The 27,500-nt window shown below is 46.2% G+C and overlaps 1 protein-coding gene across 1 annotated transcript in view; it reads left to right on the forward strand.

The window, feature by feature from the left end:
- The window catches only part of cd276 (CD276 molecule), a 60,646-nt gene that overhangs the window by 24,034 nt on the left and 9,112 nt on the right, over positions 1–27,500 (forward strand). The window contains exons 5-7 of the mRNA XM_083691080.1: positions 13,698–13,832; positions 18,246–18,287; positions 23,457–23,495. Of these exons, the coding sequence (XP_083547206.1) occupies positions 13,698–13,832; positions 18,246–18,287; positions 23,457–23,479 (200 nt within the window). The 3' untranslated portion in view covers positions 23,480–23,495. The remainder of the gene's footprint in view (positions 1–13,697; positions 13,833–18,245; positions 18,288–23,456; positions 23,496–27,500) is intronic.

The following is a 27,500-nucleotide window of genomic DNA, read 5'->3' on the forward strand; positions in this document are numbered from 1 at the left end:
GGGCGCGGCCAGTTCCTGCTCGCTGCTTTTTCGCTCCTATGGCGTCGCCGCAATCAGGGAGATAAGAAGAGCTCCCATCCTTTGTGTCGGGATTTATTCCCTCCCTCTTCCTCTTCTCTCTCTCTCTCTCTCTCTCTCTCTCTCTCCATCCCTCCCTCCCTTCCTGCCATCGTCACTGGTTTTCTTTGGGCGTTAAAGGTTTTTGGTGTGGCCGCTGGATGTCAAAATGTCTTTTGTGCTCCGTTTAAAAGCCAAACCATTGGAGCGTCGCGGTCCACCTCTTCTGTGTTGCTGTCGGCTATGTGTGTACTTGTGTACTTGTGTACTCGTGTATTTGTGTACTTGTGTACTTGTGTACTTGTGTGTGTGTCTGCTGTGTGGTCCCATCCGCCACACCACCACAGGGGAGTCATAGCCAGCACAAGGCTAAGTGTCCTCAGTCCTCAACACGGCTGGGGCCACCGTGGCAGTCCCTGTCCCTCTCCCTGTCCCCCTCTTCACACACACTGTGGAGTGTGACATCTTTATGCCTGCCCAGGGCCTGAAGGGAACCTGTCTCTTTATGTCCCTGCACTCCTGCTTTTCTTTTTCAGGACAGATTATATTTATGGCTGCAGTAAAAAAAGAGCCAAAGTCCTCTTTTGTCAATGATCAGGGCTCATTTTTATTTTGCCTCATCAGTGGGGCCGAGGGGGCCCTGCAGTGTACATTTCACACAGCTCCTGTTAAATCCTGTAAGAGGGATTGGTTTCGGGAGGCCTGGCGTCAGTCTTGGCTTTACGATATCAAATCATATTAGTTGCAGCCTTTTGAGAGACATAGGAGCTAGAGAATAGCCACCACAAAAAAAATGGTCAGGCAATACCTTCAAAGGCTTGGTGGTTTAATTATTCATATCCATTTTATACTTTTACACCAGATAACTCTTACACCAGATAAGACCGTGAATTATTGTCCCACAAAGGATGTTTGCAACCTCCGTAAATTGCTTTGTTCTGGGCCCTGAAACAGCCTAAATCAATGCCTGCCCATACACAAAGAGCATTGTCTAGCAATGTAATGTCTTTTCAATTAGGAGGCGCTGAGAGATTTGGCTGGTTCCTGGGATAGGTAGCTCTAACCTCCCTGATAGCTCTAGAGACCAGTAATTGATTACAAAGTGTGAAATGAAAGTTAAGCATGGACTTACTGTGGCCGTCTCCCCGTAGAGAGCAGTTCCAGCCCAGGCAGCCCCAGCATTCCCCCCTCCCTCCCTCCCTCCCTCCCTCCCTCCCTCCCTCCTTACCTCCCTCTGCAGCTTGGCCTCAAACTCCCATCCGTTTGTTTACTTTACGATGGGACTTAGCTGAAGGACTCACCAAGTATGTAGTCATGCAACCACACTGAGCCATTTGCAGGGACAGCATCATCACCACAGACCTGACCCGACGAACTTCCCAGGTTCCAAAGGTCCCGGGGATCCAAATGGTGTCTGTGTTTGTGCGTCTGTTAAAAAAAATCACTGGGCGACGTTATAGAGTTGTGGACAGTACTCTCTTCATTCTTTCACAGTATTACCGTAAGCCCAAGTCTTTCACTTAACACCAATTACCATGGTCCCATCTCTGATTGGACTGATTCCAACATGACCGACATCTTCTCCGCGCCTTTACTGTGACTAAGGGTGGACAGATGGAAGCTGTGATGACTCCCACCATATCTCTTCAGGTCACATTAGCATCTTTCCGCTAACCCGGCCTCTTTAGCCACGCCTGTCTCCCTAATGCCTGACAACCTGCAGCTGATTACAGCCAAACTGTCCGAAGGGAAATAAACTCACTCTCTGTCACGTTATTCATGTTGTCAACTGTGTTTAATTTCATCAGGCCTCTGCTCCTCCTCGTTGGATGTTTCCTGCAGTAAGTGCAGCTCTCCGTCAACGACACAAGACAGCTCGGTGACCCACACTTAAACCAGCCTGTCATATCTATAATGTATCTGTCTGGCTGCTTTCAGCCACTTACAGTGCTGGATGAGCAAGCAGCAAAGTGGTAGTGCTGTGTCATGTCCTGGTGCAGTTGTTAGTGGTATTGTAACATCCAGTAGCACTCGTACAGTGGGTCTGTGTTGTATTTAGGACGGAAACGTCTGTGTACAGTATGTCTTGTACAGTAAATCCCTTTAGTTATTAATTAATAACACAGTTCCATTATGTATGCCTTCAAGACATTATCACGGGGATTCATAGACTCCATCAAATAAAATAAAATCGCCTGTGATTCTAGTGGTCGATTACGAAATCCAAAATAAAGAGTTATAGTAAAAATAGAAATCCAAAATAAATAGTTAGATATATTCTATATCTATGGAGAAATGTTGCATAACCAAAGCTTAAGGACTGATTCGTGCTCATTTGAATCTCAAACTGCCGCGACAGCGTGATCCTGCGTTAGAATCAGAGAGCGTGACCATCTCCTGATAGACGTTTCCTCAGCTCCAGTGGGGCTAGCCCTGATAGCTAAAGAAAAGCAGTGTGAGGAGCTAACACAACGTCACGAGGGGACGGGGGACGGGGGACGTTCGGTCCAGATTCAAAAGCATAGTTACAGTTTGATCCCCATGGCAACAGAGCCTAATTACATCCCAGGCATGGGCTCGTTACCCAAAGGCTACACCACCTGTTAGCCTAGCTCCTGGCCGTAGCGCTGGGGGGCAGGAGATAACCAAGCCCTAGTGAATGGTTCTCACTAGGGGGTGTTAGAGGATTAGAGGTGCCTACTGGGCTACGTTTACATGCGTGCTCAATGACTCATAGGGTTGGACTGAGCCTCTTTCAGTTCAATATTTTCACAGTAGTCAAGTACCCTGAACAACCCTTCATTTCAGGATGTGAAACGGTGGGGCCGCGTCTCTCTGTGAGTCATCACACATTAAGATCTCCGTCTCCCCGGTTCATTTCAGAGGCACATTTGGAACAAGGAAGAACTCTTGAGGAATCTGGAGAAGCGCACACATAGTGGAAGGAAGCGAAGCACCTCTCCAGTGTGTTTTGAAAGGCCTGCGGCCTGGAGCCATAGAGGCCATACCTTAATGATCACACACTCGCCGGTAATGGTGCTGAAAACTGCCTTTTTAATAACAGGGCCACACAGATTATAATGGATGACATTATAATCAGCTTTTATGGTCCTGTTGTACAATTTACAGCAATATCAGTTAAGATTTTTTATTTTTTATTGGTATACTCACAGTGCAATAATCAAGAACATATTCAGCATGATGGTCGGGGGATTTTGCTTGGAGCAAACGCTCCGTTGGAATATGAATACCTCGTAATGTCTGTTTGAATTAAAGTAAGGCTACTTCCTGTGTGTGTCAGAAGAAATTATGTCATTAACCAGGACCAGGGAGCCACACTCATACACACACACACACACACACACACACACACACACACACACACACACACACACACACACACACACACACACACACACACCCCTACAATGGGCTGCTAACAGTGCAGGCTAGGAGAGGAGAAAGTCTTGGAGAGTGTTAAAACACATTTAGCATGAGGTTGCTATTCACACTGTAGTCCACTTAAATGCAGCAGGAACATTATTTTCTTGAACTGAAGGTCGACAGAGGAGTGAGTGTGGTACTGAGTGTAGTACTCTGAATGGAAGTGGAGGCAGTGGCCCGACACGCATCTGCCAACCTTATTTTGCTATCTGAGTGAAAGGAAGTCATATCACCAAACACCACCCCCTCCCCTGCTTTCTCTCTCTCTCTCTCTCTCTCTCTCTCTCTCTCTCTCTCTCTCTCTCTCTCTTTCTCTCTCTCTCTCTCTCTCTCTCTCTCTCTCTCTCAGTACTTTCTAGTTAACTTCTGTACACATGTCTGGCAAATAAATATCTTCAACCTTCCTTTTAAAACAACCTTTTCTAGTTGTGTTTCGATCAAATCCATGTTGCTTGCATTGGACTAATTTACCATACAGTGGGGGAAATAATTATTTGATTCCCTGCTGATTTTGTTAGTTTGCCCGATTACAAAGAAATGAGCGGTCTATAATTTTTATGGTACTTTTATTTTAACAAATAGAGACAGAATATCAACAAAGAAGTCCAGAAAAAACACATTATATAAAGTTATAAATTCATTTGCATTTGATCGAAGGAAATAAGTATTTGATCCCCTACAAACCAGCAAGAATTCTGGCTCATACAGACCGGTTATATGCCCATGAGGCACACAGATTAGTCCTGTCACTTTAGGAAAAGTACTCCTAATCTCTGCTTGTTATGGGTATAAAAGACACCTGTCAGTAGAACTGGTGTTCCTAATAAAGTTCTCAGTGAGTGCAATCTGTTCACAACACATCCATGTTCACAACACATCCATGTTTTTGCTACCCACTCAAGGTGTCTTAATGAATGACTAGGAAATGAATTAGCTATGTAGTACTACCTGTAGTGTTTTTACCACTGTGTATGATTATAGTGGACGGAATCCCCCAATAACATGTCACTTCTTAGCATTTCATTGTATTACTATGGAAACAGGGCAGATGGCGTCTCTATGTTTGCATTTGCTTACACCGTTACAACTATGTCTGTGTGCACGTGACAAGAACCAGCTCTTGTCCTTGAAAAATGCAGCTGGCTGGTGAGAGCTGACCTGATCCGGTCTCCTTGCCAGGCCCATACTCTTGAGTGATCTCTCCAGTAACCACCAAAGACTGCAGCAGAGGAAAATGAGAAATGCTGTTTTATAATGAGAGCCTTAGGCAAAGATATACAGAGGCATGCCTTTTTAAGGAATTCTGTCATTATATATTCTCCTGGTGATACTGTGGAGGGGAAAGGCATACTAAGAAGTTGCACACTCAGCCGACGGGTGGAGGAGGGATGTAAGGAAAGTGTTTTTATGTGTGTGTGTGTGTTGAATAAATGTTTTATTGCTGTGTGACGCGGGGTTAAACTTAGAACCAGGGTTAAACTTACAACCAGTGTGACAGGTGCCAACTTTTATAGAGATCATGTCTGTAATGCTGTTCTCTGGGGTACCACCTCTGTAATGCTCTTCTCTGGGGTACCACCTCTGGTGTGTGTTTACTCTGTGTTTACTCTATATCCATTATAGATGGATGGATGGATCAGTCAATCAGTAAATACAGTAAATAGATAGATACAGTATATATATAGATAGATACATGGATACAATATACAGATAGATACAGTATATATATAGATAGATACATGGTGCCTTTGGAAAGTATTCAGACCCCTTCACTTTTTCCACATTTTGTTGTGCTATAGACTCAATTTAAAATGGATTAAATTAAAAGAATTTTCCATCAATCCACACACAAAATACAGAAATACCTCATGTAAACAAGTATTCAGACCCTTTGCTATGACACTCTTAAAATTAGCTGACATTAAAAATGTCATCAACAAATCACTCAATAAGTTGAATTGAGACCATCTTCATGCAAGGATAATAGTTCATGTAATTTTGGAATGAATATCTTTGTTTTTATAGGGTCTCTGATTTGCAAAGGAATCAATTACACACTGTGTAGATTAGGATGTCACTACCAACTCAGCAAATTTCATAATTTTCTCTTGATCCTGACAAACTCTCCAGTCCCTGCCAGTGACAAACATACCTATAACATAGCTACCACTATTCTTCACACGAGAGATGGTGAGGAAACTGCCTTGCATGTGTTGGATTTGCACCAAACTTAATACTTTGTAGTAAAATTAAATAAACACATTTCCAGCCAGGTGTTTATAAATGTTTGCTAATTTATTAAAAATAAAAAGTATTCCGACCCTTTGCTATGACACTCGAAATTGAGCTCAGGTGCATCCTGTTTCCATTGTTCATCCTTGAGATGTCTCTACGACTTGATAGGAGTCCACCTGTGGTGAATTAAATTGATTGGACATGATTTGGAACGGCACACACCTGTCTATATAAGGTCCCACAGATGACAGTGCATGTCAGAGCAAAAACCAGGCCATAAGGTTGAAGGAATTGTCCGTAGATCTCTGAGACAGGATTGTGTCGAGGCACAGAGTGCATTTCATTTCTGCAGTATTGAAGGTCCCCAAGAACACAGTTGCCTCCATCATTCTATGGAAGAAATGTCCGGAGGGAGAAGGGCCGTCGTCAGGGAGGTGACCAAGAATCCAATGGTCACTCTGACAGAGCTCCAGAGTTCCTCCAGCCAGAGCCCGGACTTGAACCCGATCGTACATCTCTGGAGAGGCCTGAAAATAGCTGTGCACCGATGCTTCCCATCCAACCTGACCGAGCTTGAGAGGATCTGCAAAGAAGAATGGGAGAAACTCCCCAAATACAGGTGTGCCAAGCTTGTAGCGTCATACCCAAGAAGACTTGATGCTGTAATAGCTACCAAAGGTGCTCCAACAAAGTACTGAGTAAAGGGTCTGAATACTTGATATTTCAGTTTTTTATTTTTTTTATAAATTAGCAAACATTTCTAAAAACCTTTTTTGGTTTTGTCATTATGGGGTATGTGTGTGTAGATCGATGAATTTAATCCATTTTAGAATAAGGATGTAACATAACAAAATGTGGAAAATGTGAAGGGACCCGTGATTGGTTTGGCATGATCCATCCAAATGGCCAATGTGAAGTCTTTCTCCTGACTGTGCTCCTGTTAACTTTGTGGCCTTTAGTGTGTCTCAATAGTCTTTCTTTAGTGTGTCTCAATAGTCTTTCTTTAGTATGTCTCAATAGTCTTTCTTTAGTGTGTCTCAATAGTCTTTCCTCAATTCCTTGCATCCCCCTTCCTCGCTTCCTTCTCACAATGCATTGGAGGAAAAGATCTACAATTCCTCCCCTTAGGTATTCTCCTCCAATGCGTTTTGAGAAGGAAGTGAGGACAACTCTCGTCTCCCTGCCCTCAGCTCCTCCACTCAAGCTTCGACACGATCAGGCCGGTGGATTGTCTGTCTGCAGCCGTGCTGATACCTGTCACTAGCGATTCCCTCCTACACATCCTCAGCCCTCTTCTAGACAGGCCCTTGTTTTAAAGCTAATTAAAAATTTAGAGAACAAGACTTTTTAAACTGATTATTGCACCCAAAGTTTGCTTCGGCTGTTACACAGGAAAGAAATGGAAGAGCTGAGGAAAATCGATAGTCCACTCTGCCTCCGACATCTTAATGCCCGTCTCTGTGGAGAGGGCGTGCGGAAGTGATGGAATCTCTGTCAGTCAGGAGACGTCAGAGGGGCTTTTAATGGAGGCCCCGGCGGGCAGGTGCTCAGAGAGGGGCTGAGCAGGGCTGGACCAGGGGTGTGTGTGTGTGGAGGTGATGTGTGCTCCCAGTCCGTCCCACACATCATAATTGTGTGTGTGTGTGTGTGCGCCTGTCTCTTCGCCCTTAGGCCAGTGTTTATTAATTCCACGGCTGCCACACACTTACACCCTCCGCCTGCAACACGGCCTCAAATGCTAACAAGGAACCTGTGTGTTTTGCTTTGAACAATATACACACTTAATTCCTACTTGGTATAGGATTGCGTTGCACTGTAAGCATGAGAAAGTTGCGTTTTAACCTTGCTGGAAGCGCATTTCAATAAGACTTTATTGTTATTAAGAAATGATTCCCTTCAATTTACCCGAGGCTTAGATGCCTTCTACTGCCTCAGTGCCTTAACACATCTCCAAACCACCATTTATGTTTTGTGTTTTACACAGAAAACTCGGCCTAGCTTTGAAAGCTCAGTTTAACTCCAACACAAAACTTCTTTGACACTCATAGTTTGTTTTCACGAGACACTAGATAAGATTGGTATTCTTTATAGCCATGTTTTTATTATATATTTTGTAAGAAGATGTTTTATAGCAAAGTCAAACACTGGATATTTATCTGGTGTGATTTTTAAAAGAGATGTTGTATTTCACTGAAACCTAGGGCTGTTCATATCCCATTTGTCTGATTTTGTCTTGGCAGAAGGCTGCCCTTGACGAAGGTGATTCCATATTCCAAATGAGATGTTCTTTTAGAGGCCCATTCAGGCATTGCCTCAATTTTTGTAACTAGCCTTTTGTTTATACAGACCAAGTCTAGCTCAGTTTGGCCAATCCCAGCCAAAGACACTTACGTTCAGCCAATCATAACCCAAGCCCAGCTTTGACCATATTCAGTCTAGGGCTGTCTCCCAACTCATAGGGAACGTGACCAGGGAGTATTCACCTCTGGATCGATCACATCAGCTCAATCACACGGATTGAGGGAGGTGACTCTCCTCCCATAGCAACTCAACATTCCAAACTCACACCCTTCCACTAATGGCTCAGTAACACTCAGACCCCAGAACCAGAACTGTCCCTGGAGAGAAGGTCAGGAGTGTTGCCTGACACGCAGGAAGGACCAACAGACGTTGGTGCGGAGAGTGGACTAATACCATGGCCAGACCTCATTCTGATTCTAGCCCAGTCACACCGCGTCCCCGTGCGTCCCCTCCTCCGCCTGCCACCAGATGTCTTTTTATTGTTTCCCCTGAGAAAAAGAGGTTGTTAGAAAACTTTATTCCAATAAACGCCTAGTCATTACTCTCTCAATGTGTGTGTGTGTGTGTGTGTGCACGCCGTATACTCTTGTTTTCCTCGGGCCTGTCGCATCGAGAGAGGTCAATAATGTCAGACAAATTGTGTAAGTAAATGTGCGGCTAGGTTCGTCCTAGAGATTGAGAGAGGGAGGGAGGGAGGGAGGGAGAGAGAGAAATAAAGAGAGAGAGAGAGAGAGAGAGAGAGAGAGAGAGAGAAGGGCGGTTTCCTTCCCTGCATGCCAATAAGACAGCTCCCTGCTATCTCTTGCTCAAAAGCAATTCATTGAAATGCAAAAAAAAAAAGAAAAAGGGAAGAAGAGGCTCAGTGCAGAAGATGCTGACAGGACAGAAAGCCCTGCCCATCCATCTCAGTTTGCCAAGTTTTTCTCCCCTCTCTCCCAGTGAGCTCCTTCCTCATCCTCTCTCTCTCTCTCCCGGAGAAATGTGCCCGGAGAAAGTCAAAGGACAGACAACGCCTCGTGGCACGTCAGAGCTACTTGCTATCCTTTGATGCTAGAGGGGAGAAGAAAAGAAGAAAGCAGGAGGAGGGGGTGGGGGTGGGGGTGGGGGGGGAGTTGGTCACCTTCCCTGACCATGATAAAGTGTGACAATGGCTCGGGTCTCTCGAAAAAAAGAAAAAAAAAATCCCTAAGTCGTTTATTCAATCCAAATCCCCTCCCAAATGAAAAATAAAAACAAGGAAATCATATTCATCCTCATGTCTTCCAGGCTGGCTAATCCCTGTCCTCTGACACTAGCCGGCTCCTCGTTGTTTCCATTTAAGGGCTTGTTATTATTGTTGCTGCCTATCAGGCTCCTCGGAGATCACGACAGCTAAGCAGAGGAAACTAAATAAAGAGGTTTAAATCTTCAGACGAGTGTTTTCGGCAGGGCTGTGTGCTCTCTCAGTGAGGTGTGTGCATCTATCATTGCAGACGGGGTTGGGAATATGATGTAGGTGCCCTGCTTTGTACTGTATGTACTGTGGTACTGTGTATGTACTGTGGTACTGTGTGTCTCACTTGGTTTATTGTCTATGTGGGATACCCTCCCACAATGAGTTTCTCCTTGAGATACGGGCTTCCCCTAGTCCTTATGGGTGTGTGCCATTCTCAGGGGTCTGCGGCCCCCCTCCAGCAGGGCTGGGGCCAGGGAGCCTACCCTAGAGCTAGCCCCCCAGTCCAGCCTGCCCCTTCTGTGATCACCACTGAGCCAGCTACAGACCCCTGATCCATCCTCCCACACACACACACACACACACACACACACACACACACACACACACACACAGAGGCTCTAGGGCAGCTCCAAAGGCCAGGCCCTTGGTTCAGCAGCCTTCACAATGAAAGAGAGACCTAATGGACTCCGTCTTTCCTCCTCCTCTACATCCCCCTCTCCAGCCCCCAGCTTGCCTGGATGGAATGAGCCCTGAGGCTTCTGTTAGCCTGTGGCCCTCGCTCTGTCAAGGGACATTATTGTCCTTTGGTCACAGTTAAGGAGGTGGTGGTTCTTTTACCCGGGCAGGTAAAACTCAGCTGACAGCTGGAGAGAAAGTATCTTTGATCCCCCCCCCCCCTCATGTTGTGTGAAGCTGGGAAGACAGGCCGGGGAGTCATAGTATGAGCACTTTATTCCACTAAAAGCGCTGGAGTGAGAACACTCGGGGCTGCGGAGAATGCCTGCAAATCTGAGCTTTCAACGTTCAGCTTGGCCCCGTGTGAGAGGGAGAGGGCCCTGAACAATGCCACAGATGGGGCCCCCCTGTGGCTGCTGGAGTGTCTTTCAGAGGGTAGGGGGGGCTCGTTTCTCGGTAGTAATGCCCTGTGTCCAGGCCTGTACGCAGGTGCCTGGTGTTTAATCATACTCCTCTTTGCTCCCATTAAAAATCTATTTTTGCCCTAATGGTTTCTTTTCTGTGGCTCTCCCTCTCAATAAAAAAAAGAAACCTGTATTAAAATTCACCTTCCAGGCTGACACTTTAAAAGGTATAGTTGGGTACAGCCTGTTTATCTCAACCTCTTACGCTGAGATGTCAGTGTCTTTAGGAACGACGTGCCTTCGTCCTGTTGTATCCCTGTGCTCTCCAAGACTGACATCTTTCAGAGGTGTTGGCATTTTTATGAGGTTTCGATGCAAGGCCCTATCATACCATACCACCCGGCCATCCAATATCTGTGTGAATCCCAACCGGAGAAGATGCAGACTGAATTGTTTAGTTACGTTTTGTGCGATATGAAGACCGCTGTGTTACTATTAAATCTTCCGAGCATTGACATGATTAATCTGAATTTAATTGAACAGAAGTGTAATCTAATGAAGCCTTGATGAGTTGAAGTGTAGACTAGTGTATTGAAATGCATCTGTGTAGACGTTCAGGTGTTCAGGATCTAGCTGCACCTCTGTGGTCCTGTTATTGCAGCTCTGCAGTCTGCAAACTTTCCCTATTGTGACACTGCAGCCCAAACCGCTCCATCCTCACCCCACAAGAGAGGGAATACGGGGGTGGAGGGGGGGGGGGGGGGGTGGAGGGGGGGGGGGGGGGGGACGTAAACAGAGCCATTAGAGACAAATCTATTTCTGAAGAAAACAAAATCACATCATCAAACAAGAGAAAGAGAAAAATATGATCCTGCAGCCCTTCGGGCCTCGGCACAGGAATGATAGCCGACTACGGCATTTGTCTTTATTAGTCTGCCCCTAGGGAGGGAGGGAGAGGGAGAGGGAGAGAGAGAGAGAGAGGGAGAGAGAGAGAGAGAGAGAGAGAGAAAGAGGGAGAGCGCGCGTCTCGGCTCTGTTCCAAAGTGCCAGACACATTCATTACTCCTCTGTCTTATTATAGCTATATGTGGACACTTCCTAGCGTAGCGTACGCTTCATCTGTAATTTGACCATTGCTTTTAGCATTAGCATGGTCTTAGGTGACTATGCTTTAAATAGACTGGAGAAAAGCGCTCTATAGACAGATAGTCGCGCCCATCAGTCATGACTGGCCTAGGGAAGCATATACAGCTTTGTCAAAATGACAAGATGGACTATCCAGATTTTCTCCTTTCTCTCTCTGACAGTTGGCTGTTGATATTGGTTTGGAGTTTGAACCGGTAATGGAGGTCATCAAAAGGCATTTTGTGGCAGTACCACCCCAAACATATACATAATGATAACACATCAATATATTATTCAGAGTCAAGGACAACAGTTTGCTACAGTAGCTCATAAGTCATCCAGAATATATCTGAGAAATGTTGCCAGTGCTTTATGCGTTTTGACATTTCATATAATTGCCATGTAATGTGGTAATAATAATGATGGGATGGAGGCTAAGCATAATGATGAGGCATACAATACGTGTCATGCACTAGCTAACATTTTCAATAGCAAATCTCCATTGAAGATGCATTATAGTCTAGGATTATGCTTAGTCTTTGTCTGTGAAATCAGCCCTAAGACCTTATGGATGCCTGCATTCATTAAAACCACTAAAAGTCAATATACTGTATGTTTTCATACATATCACATCAGAATTTCTTCTCAATCAACTTACCTTCTAAAAAAAAAAGGTAAACAAAATAAATAGACAGACTAGATTGAGGTGAAACTTGAATTTAATTTACGAAGTGACACTTGTCTGACGGGCTGAGAGTTCGCCATGCCCCTCCCCTCTAGTACCTTCCTTTTCTCCCCATTTCCCAGCATCCTCTCAAGAATGTCACATTGTTGGCCCTCCTCATCAGGAGAAATGGATAACATCTCCATCTCTGTGACGTTCTCCTTCCAAAAAGAAGCAAGAATGCTTCCCATTGACCTCCATTTTGGCTCTGTGATATTCTCTCTCTCTCTATCTCTCTCACTGTGTCTTCTCGGCCTGTGCCAAGTACTTAAAGATGCTTTGTCATTTCTTCTTCTCAACACCAGTCAATTTTTTTTTGTTGTACTTTTTTCAATTACCTGGCCTGAGTGGGAGCTCTGAAGGAGTGGTGTTTGTGTTCTAGCCAGCCTTACAGCTATTTAGTGGCACCGCTGTTTTCTTTCTCCACTCTCCCTCTCTCTTTCTCTCTGTTACTCTGAAATGCCCTGGGGAAATTTTGGGGCTGTCTGCAATATCTTTATGGTCCTGCTGACCAGTTTTTTTCTGTTGCTACCAGTTTGCCAAGATGGTGTCACTCACTTTGATGTTTAATTGTCTCAAGAGTGAATTACGTCTAAAGCTGTCCGATAGATAGTTATCTTTCCAAGCGCCAGAAGGCTCCAGTTTTTTTTATTAGCAATGTGTGTATGGATGAGTTTGTACATGTGGGGAATGCGTTGCATTGGCAATGGATGGATTGGAATTATAGGAAGATTATTGAATAATCCAATTATGTCATCCAGCATCAGTACCACAGATTACAGAGCTGACGGCAGCAGAAGATGACAGGAGGGTAGAGAGAGAGAGTTGGGGGGGGGGGGGGCGAGTGGGGGGACACAATATAGGACAACTGTTGAGATATCTGCCATCTGGGCTTGTTTTAAAGACTCAAGTATTGTTAAAGGGATGGTTCAGCCTATTTTCAGAGTTCTCTTCATCAGCCAGTAGTGAAAACGTCTCCTGTTCTGCCAAAATCTTCTCAGAGAAATAAACACAATATAGAAAAGGTTCCCAGTGTGATAACATTCTACTCTCAGTCTCAAACGCCAGTTTAGAGCCCGGAAAGTCATGTGAGTATGAGATGAGGAGGGTGATGATGATGATGATGGCTGTGATGATTATATGGAATATGTTGATATGATGATCATGGTGATGAAGATAGGAGACATGCTGATGGTTATGGTAATGACCATAGTGTAGCAGATGATGATGATGATGACGATGACGATTACCCTCCCCTCCACTAACACTGTCCCTCTCTCTCTCTCTTTCTCCCCCATTTCTCCCCTCCCTCTTTCTCTCTCTCTCTCTCTCTGTCTCTCTCTCTCTCTCTCTCTCTCTCTGTCTCTCTCTCTCTCTCTCTCTCTCTCTCTCTCTTTCTCCCCCATTTCTCCCCTCCCTCTCTCTCTCTGTCTCTCTCTCTCTCTCTCTCTCTCTCTCTCTCTCTCTCCCATCTCCCATCTCCCTTCCCCCCCCCCCCCCTCTCTCTGTTTGACAGGTCAGAACATGGTGTTTCCCCCGGTGGCTCTGTGGGTGACGGTGGGCCTGGCTGTGTGTCTTCTGGCCCTCCTCATCGCCCTGGCCGTCGTGTGCCGGAGGAAGATCAAGGAGAGCTGCAAGGAGGCCAGAGCAGGTGAGGAGAGGAGAAGGCCCCACTCAGCTATTTGCTAGCACTCAAGCGGAATACACACACACACACACACACACACACACACACACACACACACACACACACACACACACACAGTCGCTCCATAAACACTGGCAGGCAGTAACACATTTCAATGGGGGATGATTGTCCTCCTCTTAGAGAAAAGCTCCGTAAATAAATCCCACTTAATCTTCCAAGGTTACAGACATTTGCAATTGGGTGCTCTCTCCTTTTGTAAGCATGGTGTGAAGGTTGGACCTCAGAGGGAAGGCAGGCGCAGAGCCATGCAAGCAAAGAGAAACAGCAATGACATTATAGCCTTGCAAGGAAGATATAACTAGACTAGATATAACTAATACAAAATAATAAAATAATAGCTTTCAAGTCAAAAGGTAGATACTAATACTAGGCGTGTATTTTCTATACAAAAAAACGATATTTTCATTAAATAGCATTATGTGTCGAGAACAAGAGGTTGGTGACCGGTCTAGCTTTCAGGCCGCTCGCAGGGTTCTAGTTAGAACCCAGAACAGCTCCGTCCTCCGTCCAAACTCTTAGAATGGGCCTCCATCCTCCGTCCAAACTCTCAGAATGGGCCTCCATCCTCCGTCCAAACTCTCAGAATGGGCCTCCATCCTCCGCCCAAACTCTCAGAATGGGCCTCCATCCTCCGCCCAAACTCTCAGAGTGGGCCTCCGTCCTCTGAAATGCATAATAGTGTGACACTGTGGCCTGGATCCTGTCGGAGTCGCAGCAGGAGGAGACTCGTGTTCCGCTGATGAGATGTTAATGATATGATCCGTTGCTCACTTTGACAGCTAGTGGAGAATCGTTAAAGCCCGAACTGTGTTTTATGATGCGTATACCGTACACAGGACTTGCCGTGGTGATAGGGAGTCGGGGACGCAGTCGTGTCTGTCAGGAGGGAGCTAGTTCATTAAGCAGTGGTCGGATAATTAGCAGTGCAGAGTAGCTGAGGTCCTCTCCCACTGTAACTGCAAAGGGAGAGATAGATGGAGAGACAGGGAGAGAGAGAGAGGGGGGGGGGGGGGTAGAGAGGGGGGAGAGAGAGAGGGAGAGAGAGAAAAGTTTTGAGAAGAGAGATGGATTGTGTGGAGCCACCAGGCTTGGCTGTAATGAGATCTGCTCAGAGTGGAGGAGACATTTAAATAAAGGTCAGCCCAGTGTCTGCGCAGGGCCCAGGGGTTTAAAAATAAATCTCGAAGTGACACAGGAGTCAGAGGAAAGAGTAAATAGCTCCGCGGAACATATGAAAATCAAATGAAATGGAAAGAAAGGAGTAATATAATGCATTCCCTTCCCACGGGCGAAGGTCTCTCGTAGGGTCGCGGCCCCTTCTCTCCTGTGACCAATGGGAGGAGGAACTCACCAGCGCTGCCTCCGTCCTCCGTCCTTCGGCCTACGCCGGAGGGAGGTTTGGATTAACCGGTCATCCGCTCCTCGGCTAATTGAGATGTTAAGTTGTATTCTGTCTGCTGTCGGGATGTCGGCTCCAGCCCCTTCATGTTCCCTGCACTTAGAATTGAAGAGTAGGTCTGCCGACTCGCTCACGTATCGTGCCGCCTTGCACTGCCGCTGATGGAATGATAGCGTATGAATACAGATGTGGAGAGAGATGCTTCTAAATGGGATTGCGATGCACATCCCCAGCTTGTAGGAAAGGAGCAGCGGGGCAGGAAGAAGCAGGGGGGGAAGTGCTGCCTAATTGAGGCTGTCTTATCTTTTAATGGTGTTCTTGGGTATAGCCAGATTGAAGTTGACTCCTCTCCTCTCAGACTGTGGGTAGGGAGGGTATGAAGGGTCAAAACCAGTGGAAAAAAACCCGGAGTAAGTTATTTTTTTTCTCCGCTGTCATAATGTCTGTGGAACGGCTAGCTAGAAGGAGTGCATTTGGAACTGAGAGCTCCATTTATAGCATGGTTGTATCTCAGCACCAGGATGGGTTGGTTTTCTCTTGTTTTCCTCTCCTCTTTTCCTCCTCTCCTCCTTTGCTTCTTTCTTTCTGTCTCTCTCTGTCTCTCTCTCTCTCTCTCTCTCTCTCTCTCTCTCTCTCTCTCTCTCTCTCTCTCTCTCTCTCTCTCTCTCTCTCTCTCTCTCTGTCCCTGATGACATAATGAATGGCTAGCCTATGTCCAACATATGCTCTAAATGACCTCTCCTGCTTCGATGTACCATATTCCTAAAGCTCATTTAAATGAGCAAATGATTTAATCAGAGCGTACCGTTGGTGATCATGTGTAGGAGACAGGGGTCGTATGCCCCTGTGTGATAGATGAAGGTCGTGTGGGAGATGGAGATGATTTTGATCATACGATTCACAACACTCAATTGAGAGAGAGAGAGAGAGAGAGAGAGAGAGAGAGAGAGAGAGAGAGAGAGAGAGAGCGCGAGCGCGCTCTGTCCTCCTGTCAGCTCCATTTCTTTTCTACCTCCATCTTGGATTTTTAGCTTAGCTGTAAATAACCTGCTTTTTCATTGTGCAGACCCTTTATTTCAACGATCAGCTGTAAAATCCCATGTTCTCCACGATGGCCACTTCCCCTGGTCGGAGTAGTGTCATTTATATACCCTCACTCACGCTCTGTGGGTGCCCCCGTTTTGACTCGGACATGAAGGCGTCTTTAAAAAGACGTTGTTAGCCTTCGTAGCGTAGCGTTGTCCCTCGGGGCGGGCAGAGCAGTGTGTGGGGTGTGTGTGAGCTGAGGAGGAAGAGGCGGGTCATCCACAGAAGCAGATTAAGGTCTCTCACACGTCTGGATTAGTGTGTTAGACCACAATGTGTGAGATTATGCAGTGGAGTCGGGGTTCTCACGGGATGCATTCTTCATAGTTTTCACAATCGTTGCGTCACATATGCATTTCGCTTCATGTAGAATTGATTTTTTTCTGTTCAGAAGAGCGGGAGGCTGCCTGTATTATTAAACCCTGTCCACATAATCACATGACGGCAATGTTTAGGATTCAAAAAAACGAAAACTTGATGTGATACTGTAACTCTTTATCGTATTGTAAACCAAGACCTGGATAAATATTGATTTGGGATATATTTGCACTGTTGCAACAACAGTGTTTTGTCGTCGGGCTGTGAGAGAAGGAGACATGGGAGAAGGAAGGGGAGGCATTCTGTTCCCGCTCTATGTGTCATAGAAATGGCGTGCCGTGAAGTACCCACTGAGTATTTGTTTTGAACTAAACGCCCTTCTGGCAACGGACTACAGAGGAGGGCTGCTTCTCAAATATATGACCTTCTCAAATGAATTCTTCAGAAAATTCTCCCAGATTATGATTTTGAGGAGGTATCCGTGAATACATTGGCATGGCATGTGAAGAAAGGCACCAAAAGAAAAGCTCACTTGAAAAGCTGGAGATTTGAATGAATCACTCTGCAAAATGACCTGTGGGCATACGCATAACCTATGAGTGCGTGGTTAGAAAACGTGAATACAAACTCGATTTGAGGAATGGGAGGAGGAACACAAATTGAATAGTGGGATGTGTGAAGGACTGGTAGGACGTGCAATTCTAAGCATACTGTACATTTGAAAATCCACACTCGGAAGAAAACACACATTTATTTTTTCCACTGTCACTCGGAGGTTCCACATAATTTCCCAGTGGGTTTTTTCGCACTCTGTCACAGTCAAGCAAATTGCAGTTGACACACACAGAAAATAGTTGTAGGAAACATTGTGTTGCCTTGACATTTAATTTGGTCCAATTATCAGTTTAATCTGTGCATGAAGTACGTGTCAAGACACTAAATGCAGGCTCTCCAGCACAATTGCACTGAGGATGGTGTCTGTCATAAAATTCAAATCAGCCCGGCTTCTGCTTCTTCTGCTCCTGGTCTATTTTTGGAGTGTGTGTGTGTGTGTGTGTGTGTGTGTGCGCGCGTGAGCGTCTGTGTGTGCGTGTGTGTGCGCGTGAGTGTCTGTGTGTATATGTGTGTGCGTGTGTGTGCGCGTGAGCGTCTGTGTGTGTGTGTGCATCTGTGTGTCTGTACGTGTGTACATCTGTGTACGGCCACGTTTGTGTGTGTGTGTGTTTGTGTGGGACATAACTGTGAACTGTCAGCCTGGCCCAGTTGACAGTGTATTTCCAGAGAGCCAGTGTCCATAGCGTAATGTGATTACTGTGTTTGTGAGTGGGCCAGGGGGGTGGAGGGCGAGGGGGGGGTGGAGGGGGAGAGGGCAGCTGTGGTGCAGAACCCCAGCATCCCCTCAGACGGAGCTGTGAAGGATGAGCACACCAGAGGCTTTAATGTACTGCCCTATGAAAGGCAGAGGAAGAGGGGGCAGTGTGTCTGTTTGTTTGATTGTCTAATGTCTCTCTCTCTCTCTCTCTCTCTCTCTCTCTCTCTCCCCCCCACCACAGAGAGAGAGGCCAAGGAGCTGGAAGAGGAGGAGTCAAAGACAGGTCAGCCAAAACCTGAAACCCGCTCTTTTTCTGCTTCTAGGGTTCTTCTACATTCCAACACACATGCGCACGCACACACACACACACACACACACACACACACACTAATTAATCCTTAATGCATATCCCATCTCATTTTAATTGAAATGAAATGACAAACAACCTACAGTTTATAACAGAACATTTCTCTCTCTCTCTCCCTCTCTCACTGCTACTTCAACACACAGTCTAAATGGAATACTAATGTCTTCAGTATTCTCTCGGCGGTGATATCATATTTTTGCGCTTAATATTACTTCTCATGAGTCCTGAATTAATTTTGCGATTAGCAAGCAGAGCAAGTTTCTTAGCGTTCAAGGCCAGGGTGGCTACGCGAGCGCGGTCCTGACCGCTTCTCCCCCAAGCGTTAATGTCATTAAAGTTATTCATTTGACTCCTTCTTTAGTCTGATTGAATTATTTAGCCTCCCTATGAACGGCAAAGTTAATACCATGTGATTTTAATAAGCCGAGAGGTGAAGGGAGGTCTCAGGGCGGGAGGGAGACAGTGACGTTTTTTTTTCTTTTTTTCCCTATTGCATGTCTCATGAATGTTTTAACGTGATCTCTTCAGATAGAAGCAGCGGTCAGACTCCGTCCGACACACACACATACACACACACACACACACACACACACACACACACACACACCACTCCCACTCCCACCATTACCACCACCACCTCTACCCTCTTCATACACCACACCTGTGCTGGCAGGGGGGGGCGGGCGGCCGTGGGTGGGGGGCCGTGGGTGGTGGCCTGGTAGAAGCTCAGCTATTTGCTGTGTACGTCTGAAGAGAAGATACCTCTTTAAACACTCCAGACAGCGGCTTTGTTTTGCCATCTGGCTCCAATTGCGCTGACAAAGGGAGAGGTTCCTACCTGAGACAAAGGAGCTGAAATGAAGCCCACTTTAATAAATCCAGGATGATGGGGGAGCCGCATTTGTGTGTTATCTTAATGAGCTGTCCGGAGGAGAGCGCGCCTCCCCTTTCAAAGCCAGCCTGATTGGAACAATAACCAGTGATAACCGAGGGAACCTCGGCTCACTGTGTGTCTCTCCCCTCCTGCCTTTAAACAGAGCTGAGAGCTCACAGGGCCACAGGCTTTGCAAACAAGATGCCTGGAAATATACATGATTTACTCGCAGCTGGCTGGCAGAGCCGGCAACACCCCAGTCCCCCTTCTCCTATCGTCATACACACGCACGCACGCACACACACACACACACACACACACACACACACACACACACACAGGCATGCACACACTCCCAACTGCAACCTTCACCTCCCTCCCTTTCCTCATCTCTAAAATGAGTTTTGTAATCTGAGCATGATGCGCTGTTAAGAAGTTGGCTGCAGTAATCCGAGTGTAGTACAGTGTCAGAGGCTGCTCCAATCTCTGTGCCGCGCTAGCCCCTGTCAGGCTGCCTGCTGCCTCCTGGGCTCCAAGGAGTTAGGCCCTAGCAACAGGCCACTGGCAGACTGTTCACCGTGACCCAGTTCTTTCATGAAGGAAGCATCATCAGAAAGAGCCGTTTGAGCACACCCAGAGAGAGAGAGATGTGAAAATGGTCTCCTCTCGTGTGTGTGTGTGTGTGTGTGTGTGTGTGTGTGCGTGTGTGTGTGTGTGTGCGTGTGTGTGCGCGTGTGCGCGCGTGTGCGTGCGTGCGTGTGCATGGGCGTGCGTGTGTGTGTGTGGAATGTGTGTGTGCACGTGCAGCTGTGTGTTAATTAACCCCTCTTTCAGTACCTTGAGGAGGCAATGTCCTCTGAAGGTGGGAGACTAGCTAATATCATGCTCCATAATGCTTGGAACACAGAGTGAGTCCCCGTGTCCCATCTCCTCTCCTCTCTCCAAGGCCACAGCTGAAGGATAGATGACAATTGCTCATGGAATCATATTAAAGCTTCAAGCTCAATAGCTCATCACCCTAAACGTCTTGTTGATTTTTAAGAGCCAGGCAGTGTGAGGTGACTCTACACACAGACAACAACAAGGACAGCTACTCCAACCCAGACTCAAAGTGACCTCTGTGTGCTGATAATAATATTAATAATAATAATAATAATTTATTATTGTTATTATGTTCTCTTTTGGTCTGTTTCCGTGATGAAGCAAGTAGCTATGGGACTACAACGCATTATGTGGTGTGACGGGTGGGTTTCGAACCTGGGTCTCCCACATGGTAGACACAAGCGTCTATTAAGCCAAGAGTACATCCTCAAGGTCTGAGGGTGACACTTGAATGTGCATGTCTTAGGCAAGGGCTGCCTCATCACGAGAGCGGGATTCTAAATCACCTCCCCTACATGTGCACCGGGCTGAAGATGATCTACCGTCACGCCAGAATATCACTTGCCTGAGTTGAAGTTGTGCCTCCCAGGGGTATGAAATAGAAAATGACACGGAACTCCTCACTTCCCAGCCCCTTCGGGACGCCCAGAAGGCTTCCCTCTCCCCTTGACCAGGTCCACTGGCCCCAAATAGGTTGTTTTCCCCTCTCTAATGAAGCCATTCTTCATGGCTCACATGACCATGAGTGAGAGTGAGAATGATAAGACTCAAATCAAATCAAGTCAAGCTTTATTTATAGAGCACATTATACATATATTTCAGGAATATGAATAAAAAAAATGATTAAACGACAACGAGGGCAAACATAAAAGGATAAAAAGTATGGCAGTCACGGGAATGACAAGGAGACAAGCAGCACAGATGCCTACGTCATACCGTAGCTCCACCCTGGAGTCTTGCCTTTCCATTGGCCTGCTGTTCCTCTGACTGCTTTGCTCCTGACGAAGAGTCGATCCCCGAGGGACAGTGATGCGGTGGAGGACAGAACCCAAGTAAACTCAGATTACACACCTTTTTTATTTTGGGGAATATGGTTTACTCACCATTTCTATTTGAATAATAGAATTATTAGTTTTTTTTTTTTTACCACTTGCACCCCCAGGCAGACCCTAAAGTCCTCTCTCTGTACAGGCACAGGAATCCAGTCCCAACGGTCACACATTACCGCCTCAATATATGTAAATACAACAGTCATGATGCCTTCATTAGTGGATATGGGCCACAGGATGACTTCAGGAGTGCTAATTAAAAGTCCCCGCGCTCCGTGTTTCGTGTCTTAGCGTCCGTGTGCATTACTCATGCGTTGGGGCTCAAGTTCCTGGCTAGTTTCTCTCTCCCCCCCCACCTTCACCCGCCTCAAGGCAGTGTTTACTCTAACACAATCAAACTGCACCCTGGGAGATAGAGTTTCCGGTGTCAAAAGCCAAATATGTCTCAGGGAGGGATGAGTGGGAGGAGGTTCAGGCTCGGTCTGCAGAGTGGACCATACCACTCATGCATCATTTGTGGGGGGCGATCATTATATCCAAACTTGACAAAAAAAAACCCTGGAAACTCTAATTATGTCCCCACAGTGTTGCAGGGCTGTTTTTTTAATTGGGTTTTTAGTTACAGTAGGCTATGCAGCTACCAACGGAGACTTACTCGGAGCTTTGGAGAGACGTTTTTCCTCTCTCCTCCTTTGGAGCTATTCATCATGCATGGGCGCTCTGCGTTCCAAGCAGGTTCCACGTCCTACCAAAGGTTATCTGTTAGTCCGTGAAGAGAAGGCCAGCAGATCATTGTCACTTCACGGGGAGATAGCCGGAAAATAGTGGCTCTTAAATCATGTGGAATAATGAGTGTTGTCAAAGCTAATGAAAGCAGTCGAACTGCTCAGCATTCTGCATCACAACACCACCACCACCACCACCACCACCACCACAGTGGCCATTCAGAACACGTAGATCTGATTAGAATATTAGATAAAGTAATTGCATAAAGCACATCTGATGGGATATGTCTTTGAGAGGAGAGATGCGGGGGTACATAAATGCACGCATGCACACACACACACATGCACATACACACACACACACACACACACACACACAAACACACACACACACACACAGACCAACGCACCGTACACACACACATGCACATACACACACACACACACACACACACACACACACGTACACACACACACACACACACACAAACACTGTACACACACACACACACAAACACAAACACCGTACACACACACACACACACACACACACACACACACACACACACACACACACACACACACACACACACACACACACACACACACACACACACAAACACCTTACACACACAGACCAATGCACCGTACACACACACACATGCACATACACACACACACACACACACACACACACACGTACACACAAACACACACACACACACACACACACACAAACACCGTACACACACACACACACACACACAAACACCGTACACACACACACACACACACACACACACACACACACACAGGTGCAGATGAGGATACTTGTCCCCGGGATGAGTGCCTAAACACACACGTCATCCACTCTCTCTCTCGCCCTTTTTGTCATGTGATCCGGGGTCCTGCAGCCCTGCTAGGAGGCCTGTGGGGAGGAGCGTGTGGCATGGCATGCCGATCCATCTCACTCCCCCTGATCTGCCCATCCCACCCCCCCCCCCCCCCCCGCCCCCCCCACCCCACCCCATTTGTGTTCTGAGGCGCGCTTCGGTTCCACATGAGCACTCAGCTGCAGTGGCTAATTAAATAAAGCACTGTGCCCTCTGCTTCCTGTTAGCTATGGCAAGGTTGGATGCATGGAGACGGAGGACAGGAGAGGAGAGGAGAGGAGAGGAGAGGAGAGGAGAGGAGAGGAGAGGAGAGGAGAGGAGAGGAGAGGAGAGAGGGATATAGGGAAGGAGGGAGGGGGACAAAAAGAGGGACAACGTGAGCTCATAATCATGTTTCATTCATTCATTCATTAGGGAGACTCATCATCGTATGGTTGGCTATACAAACAAAATGTGGGACCACACAGACCGGACTAATGTGTCCCTCTTGAGCACTCTTCCAGAATTGGCTAGGGCGAGGGCATGCTAGTCCACATGCTACTGGGACACACATTGCTGCTGTTCACCTGGAAAGAGCAGAGATCTACTGTGGCCACAAGTCACACATTTGTTCACTCACCTCTCTCATCCAGCTCATGTTGTCATTTGTTTCTCTCTTTCAGCCATGACACCTCTGAAAAGCTAAAGCCCAATGAACACAGGTAAGAATTACATTATATATGGTGTGTGTGTGTGGTGTGTTGTGTGTGTGGTGTGTTGTGCGTGTGCGTGTGCGTGTGCGTGTGTGGCAGTGTCCTCTCAGTTAATTTCTGCTTTTGAAGATTGCGTAGTATTTTCAGCATAAGTGCTCTCGAGGACCCAAGGTCTCCAAAGGCTGTGGGTAACTGCTTCTGTAATGAGGCCAGGCTGCATTAATGGCATGAAGGACAATCAAAAGTTTGGGAAAGTCTTGACATTTTCATTTTCAAAAACCACAGGGTCGCACATTGGTTGCCATGACACATTTATTTCTGTGTCATGTCATTAACAGTCTTTGTGAATGCCCCACTTCCCTCCCTAACCCCCTCCTTAAAGCCTAATTATAGTTAATCATTGGAGGTATGAATCATTAAGCTGCCAACACCAGGTGTGTTTGTGAACCACTGAAATGACACAATGGTGATTTTTTTTTTTTTTTTTTTATAATTCCTGGTTGTTAAGCTTGGGGAATCAGCCACATGTTCCTTTTCCAGACGCGTAGGTGTCGATACCCTCCGTCGCCTCAACAAGTCACTCTATTCATATCCTGTCTGTTACTTTGCTCCCTTTAGTGTGTTAGTCTTTACTGATCTTGTACTCAAGGTAATTGGTAAACATGAAGAACAAAGAACAAATATATTCAGATCAAAGGAGAGGAATTCAACTGCATAAATCAGGTTCATGTTTAGAATTGCTCTCTTGCTCCACCCCCCACCGCCCTGTCGTACTCATCCATACAACTGTACAATTCAAGACACAATTGGAGCGTGGGCTGTATGGTTTGCAGACCTGGGTTTGAATAGTAATTGAAAATAATTTCAAATTCTTAACTGTGCTTGATTGAGTTTGCCTCTATTGGAATAGTCCCCAAAAGGGTAAACCCCGCCAATCCGGCACTCCGGCCCTCACTCAGACACGCAAACAATTTCTCCTACTTTTTGGACCTACCAGGTCTAATGGTGTGTTCCCTCTGTGTGGAGTGGAGTGGAGGCACCAGCTTAGTGAGAGAGTGACCTTGGCTATCCTCAGCAACGGTAATGCAGTGGCAGATTGTGAGGCCTCATCTATCTCAGTGACTGGGGCCTGGTGGTTGTTGTCAGCAGCAGTGGGCCCCGCTGCCTCGCTGCCCCTCCTGGCCTGCTGCCTGCCTGGGGAGAGGGATGGGTTGGCCCCCCCTTCGGCCGGTCAAGCGTACGAAGGAGTGTGTCAGGCTCCAGCTCACTGCTCCTCCACAGCTCCCACCCGACCAAACACACACACGCACACGCTCACACACACACACACACACGCACACGCACACGTCCCCCTCCCACCCCCAGCCCCCTTACTGCAGGGACCACTGAACAAGCCAAGGAGCCCAGCTTGTTGCTATTCTGGGAGAGCTGCTGTACTGTAGCCCAGCTTACATAGGATAAGAGACATTTTTTATCATTGCTGCTTTTGACTGGAAAAAAACAATATTTTGCCCTTTTTTTATGACAAACATGTTTGATATTGTGTCTGGATATTTCTAGAGGCTTTCATAGTAGCTTTCCATTCATTTTTATCTGACAAAGATTGAAATGTGGTCACGTTGAAGGACGAATGGGAAAACCACAGTGCATACTGTAAGTGTTCCTTACAGGGATGTTGTGGAGGGTGAACTACATTTTCACTTTTGTGGCGTGGCAAAATAGTGTTTACCTGATGGGCACTGATATGGAAAGTCCATATTGATATCATTTGAAACCTTTCGATGTAGTATTGATATATTGGTTGGAAAAGCGTTAATGAAGGAGAGCTATAAACAGCACTGCCCACAAGCATCAGAATAAAGATGATGAGCCTGTGTCCTGTAGCCTGTGTCCTGTAGCCTGTGTCCTGTAGCCTGTGTCCTGTAGCCTGTGTCCTGTAGCCTGTGTCCTGTAGCCTGTGTCCTGTAGCCTGTGTCCTGTGTCCTGTAGCCTGTGTCCTGTAGCCTGTATCCTGTAGCCTGTAGCCTGTAGCCTGTATGCTACAACCGCGTGAAACAACTCTTTTGACTTTTGCTCACTAAAATTTTTTTTCTGGTCTGGTTTGTGGTACTGTAGATGCTGTCTGTCTGGCGATGTCCAATTTTACAGTACCTAGGCTAGTACGAATAACATGGGGCAGTCATTTCTTATTTTGACCAGCATGAAGGTCAACTTTAATTTTCTGTCTCTACCAGTTGGTTCTGTAGGTCTGTTAATGGCTTTGTTTCAGACAGCAGAATTTGCAAGGACAGTCAAGTCACGCGCCACCACTCGTTTTTCCCCAACCCTTTTTCAAACATTTGCAGAATTTCTCAGAATTTATTTTCGACCACTTCTAACACTCCTGGGTCCCATTCTGCAGAACTAGGTTTCAAGACAGATAAGTTAGGAATGTGTGACAAACCGTTTTTGACAATGCTTAGTGTTGTTATATTTTGTAAGTGCTGGCATATTTTCCAGTGTGCGCTATTCAGAAGAGTAAAATGCTTCCAAGGCTATTCCAAAGTAATCTATAGTACAAACATGAAAGGAAAATGCTGGTATTTTACGCCTGGTAGACATCAGACGGGGAAATATTGATCGGTTTAAAGAGCTATAAGAATGCAATAAAGACAAAGAAAGAGAGTGGATGTTGGTGATTGACACGACATTGACAAGGTCTATAGGCTATGTCCTATTTCTCCACCCTTCTCCTGAAGTATGCACTTGTGCACTTCCCCTCCTAGATTTAAAAGCATAGGGCTGGTGTAAGCATTGGGCTCTTACACCAATCCATTCTCATTTGAATCCATGTAGTTTAGTGCGTACTTCAGGAGAAGGGTGGAGAAATGGGAAGCATCACTAGAGCCAATGGAGAGAGCGTATGGCTGTGTTACTGGGCAGCTTCTGATGCTACATTTTACCATTGCGCTTTTTCAATGTATCCATTTTTATTATAGTTTTTTTTTTACTAATTGCAATTGTTTCCCTAGCCGCAATAACCAAAGGCAAAGTCGTTTGCATTTCAGTGGTATGAAATATGAATATCTCTTTACCACTGGGGCTGGACAGTTACAGCGTGTTTTGTTTTATTTTACAGTGATTGGATACAGTCGTAAAGATATGCACTATGCAGACTAGAGTGGGTAAACTGTGATGGAGGAGGGAGGAAGTCATTCCCTGTAACTACCCCAAATATGAAGTAGAGCCACTGGGAGTCACTGTTAAGGTTATTTGTCATTACTATGGCCGGCCTGACCTCCATGTTCACTCGTAATGCTAGCCAATATCCTGCAAGCCCCCTCCCCTGTGTCTCTCTCTTAACCCTCCTGCTGAATCACTGCCGATCAATTCTTTAATATTTGTGCGGCAGGTTTTGTATTGATTAGCTCATTTATGCCGAGTGCAGCATATCTTATTTAATAACGGAAGTCAGTGCATCTGATTATCTTGTTTTAGTGTCATGGGACATTTTGTTTTCATAAACCGCTGCTTTATTGATATATATGTTTATTTGTGATTTATGATTTGCCATGCTTCGTTACTCCAGTGTATTGCATTACTGTACGGCAGGCCAGCGACTCTGCAATCGACTCACAGATTTGCACCTCTTTGTACTTACTCTGGGCTGTTGCCATGGTAAATACTCAGCCATAGCCTAGTATTTGCATAAATGTGTGCGTTCTGAAACATTAACCAATGAGGTTGAAACAGTGCATACACTACTGTACTGCAATTCCTCACAGAAGACTCAGTGGTGCCCTTGAGGGAACTGTCCTCCATTGTGAACGAGGACTCTAGCCTCGCCTCCTCGTGAACCCCTCACCTCCTTACCTGTCAAGCTTATACCGCAACACTTCCTGATTGCATTAGCCATGTAGCATATCGTGTACATATCACACTAACAAGCCATGTCTCAACCAAGTCAGCTATGTTTGGACTCATAGTACATCTAGGAAGCCTATTATGCGTAACCTACAGCACAGATATCTGGAT

The sequence above is a fragment of the Argentina silus genome (genome assembly GCF_951799395.1).
Source record: "Argentina silus genome assembly, chromosome: 19".
Classification (NCBI taxonomy): Eukaryota; Metazoa; Chordata; class Actinopteri; order Argentiniformes; family Argentinidae; genus Argentina; species Argentina silus.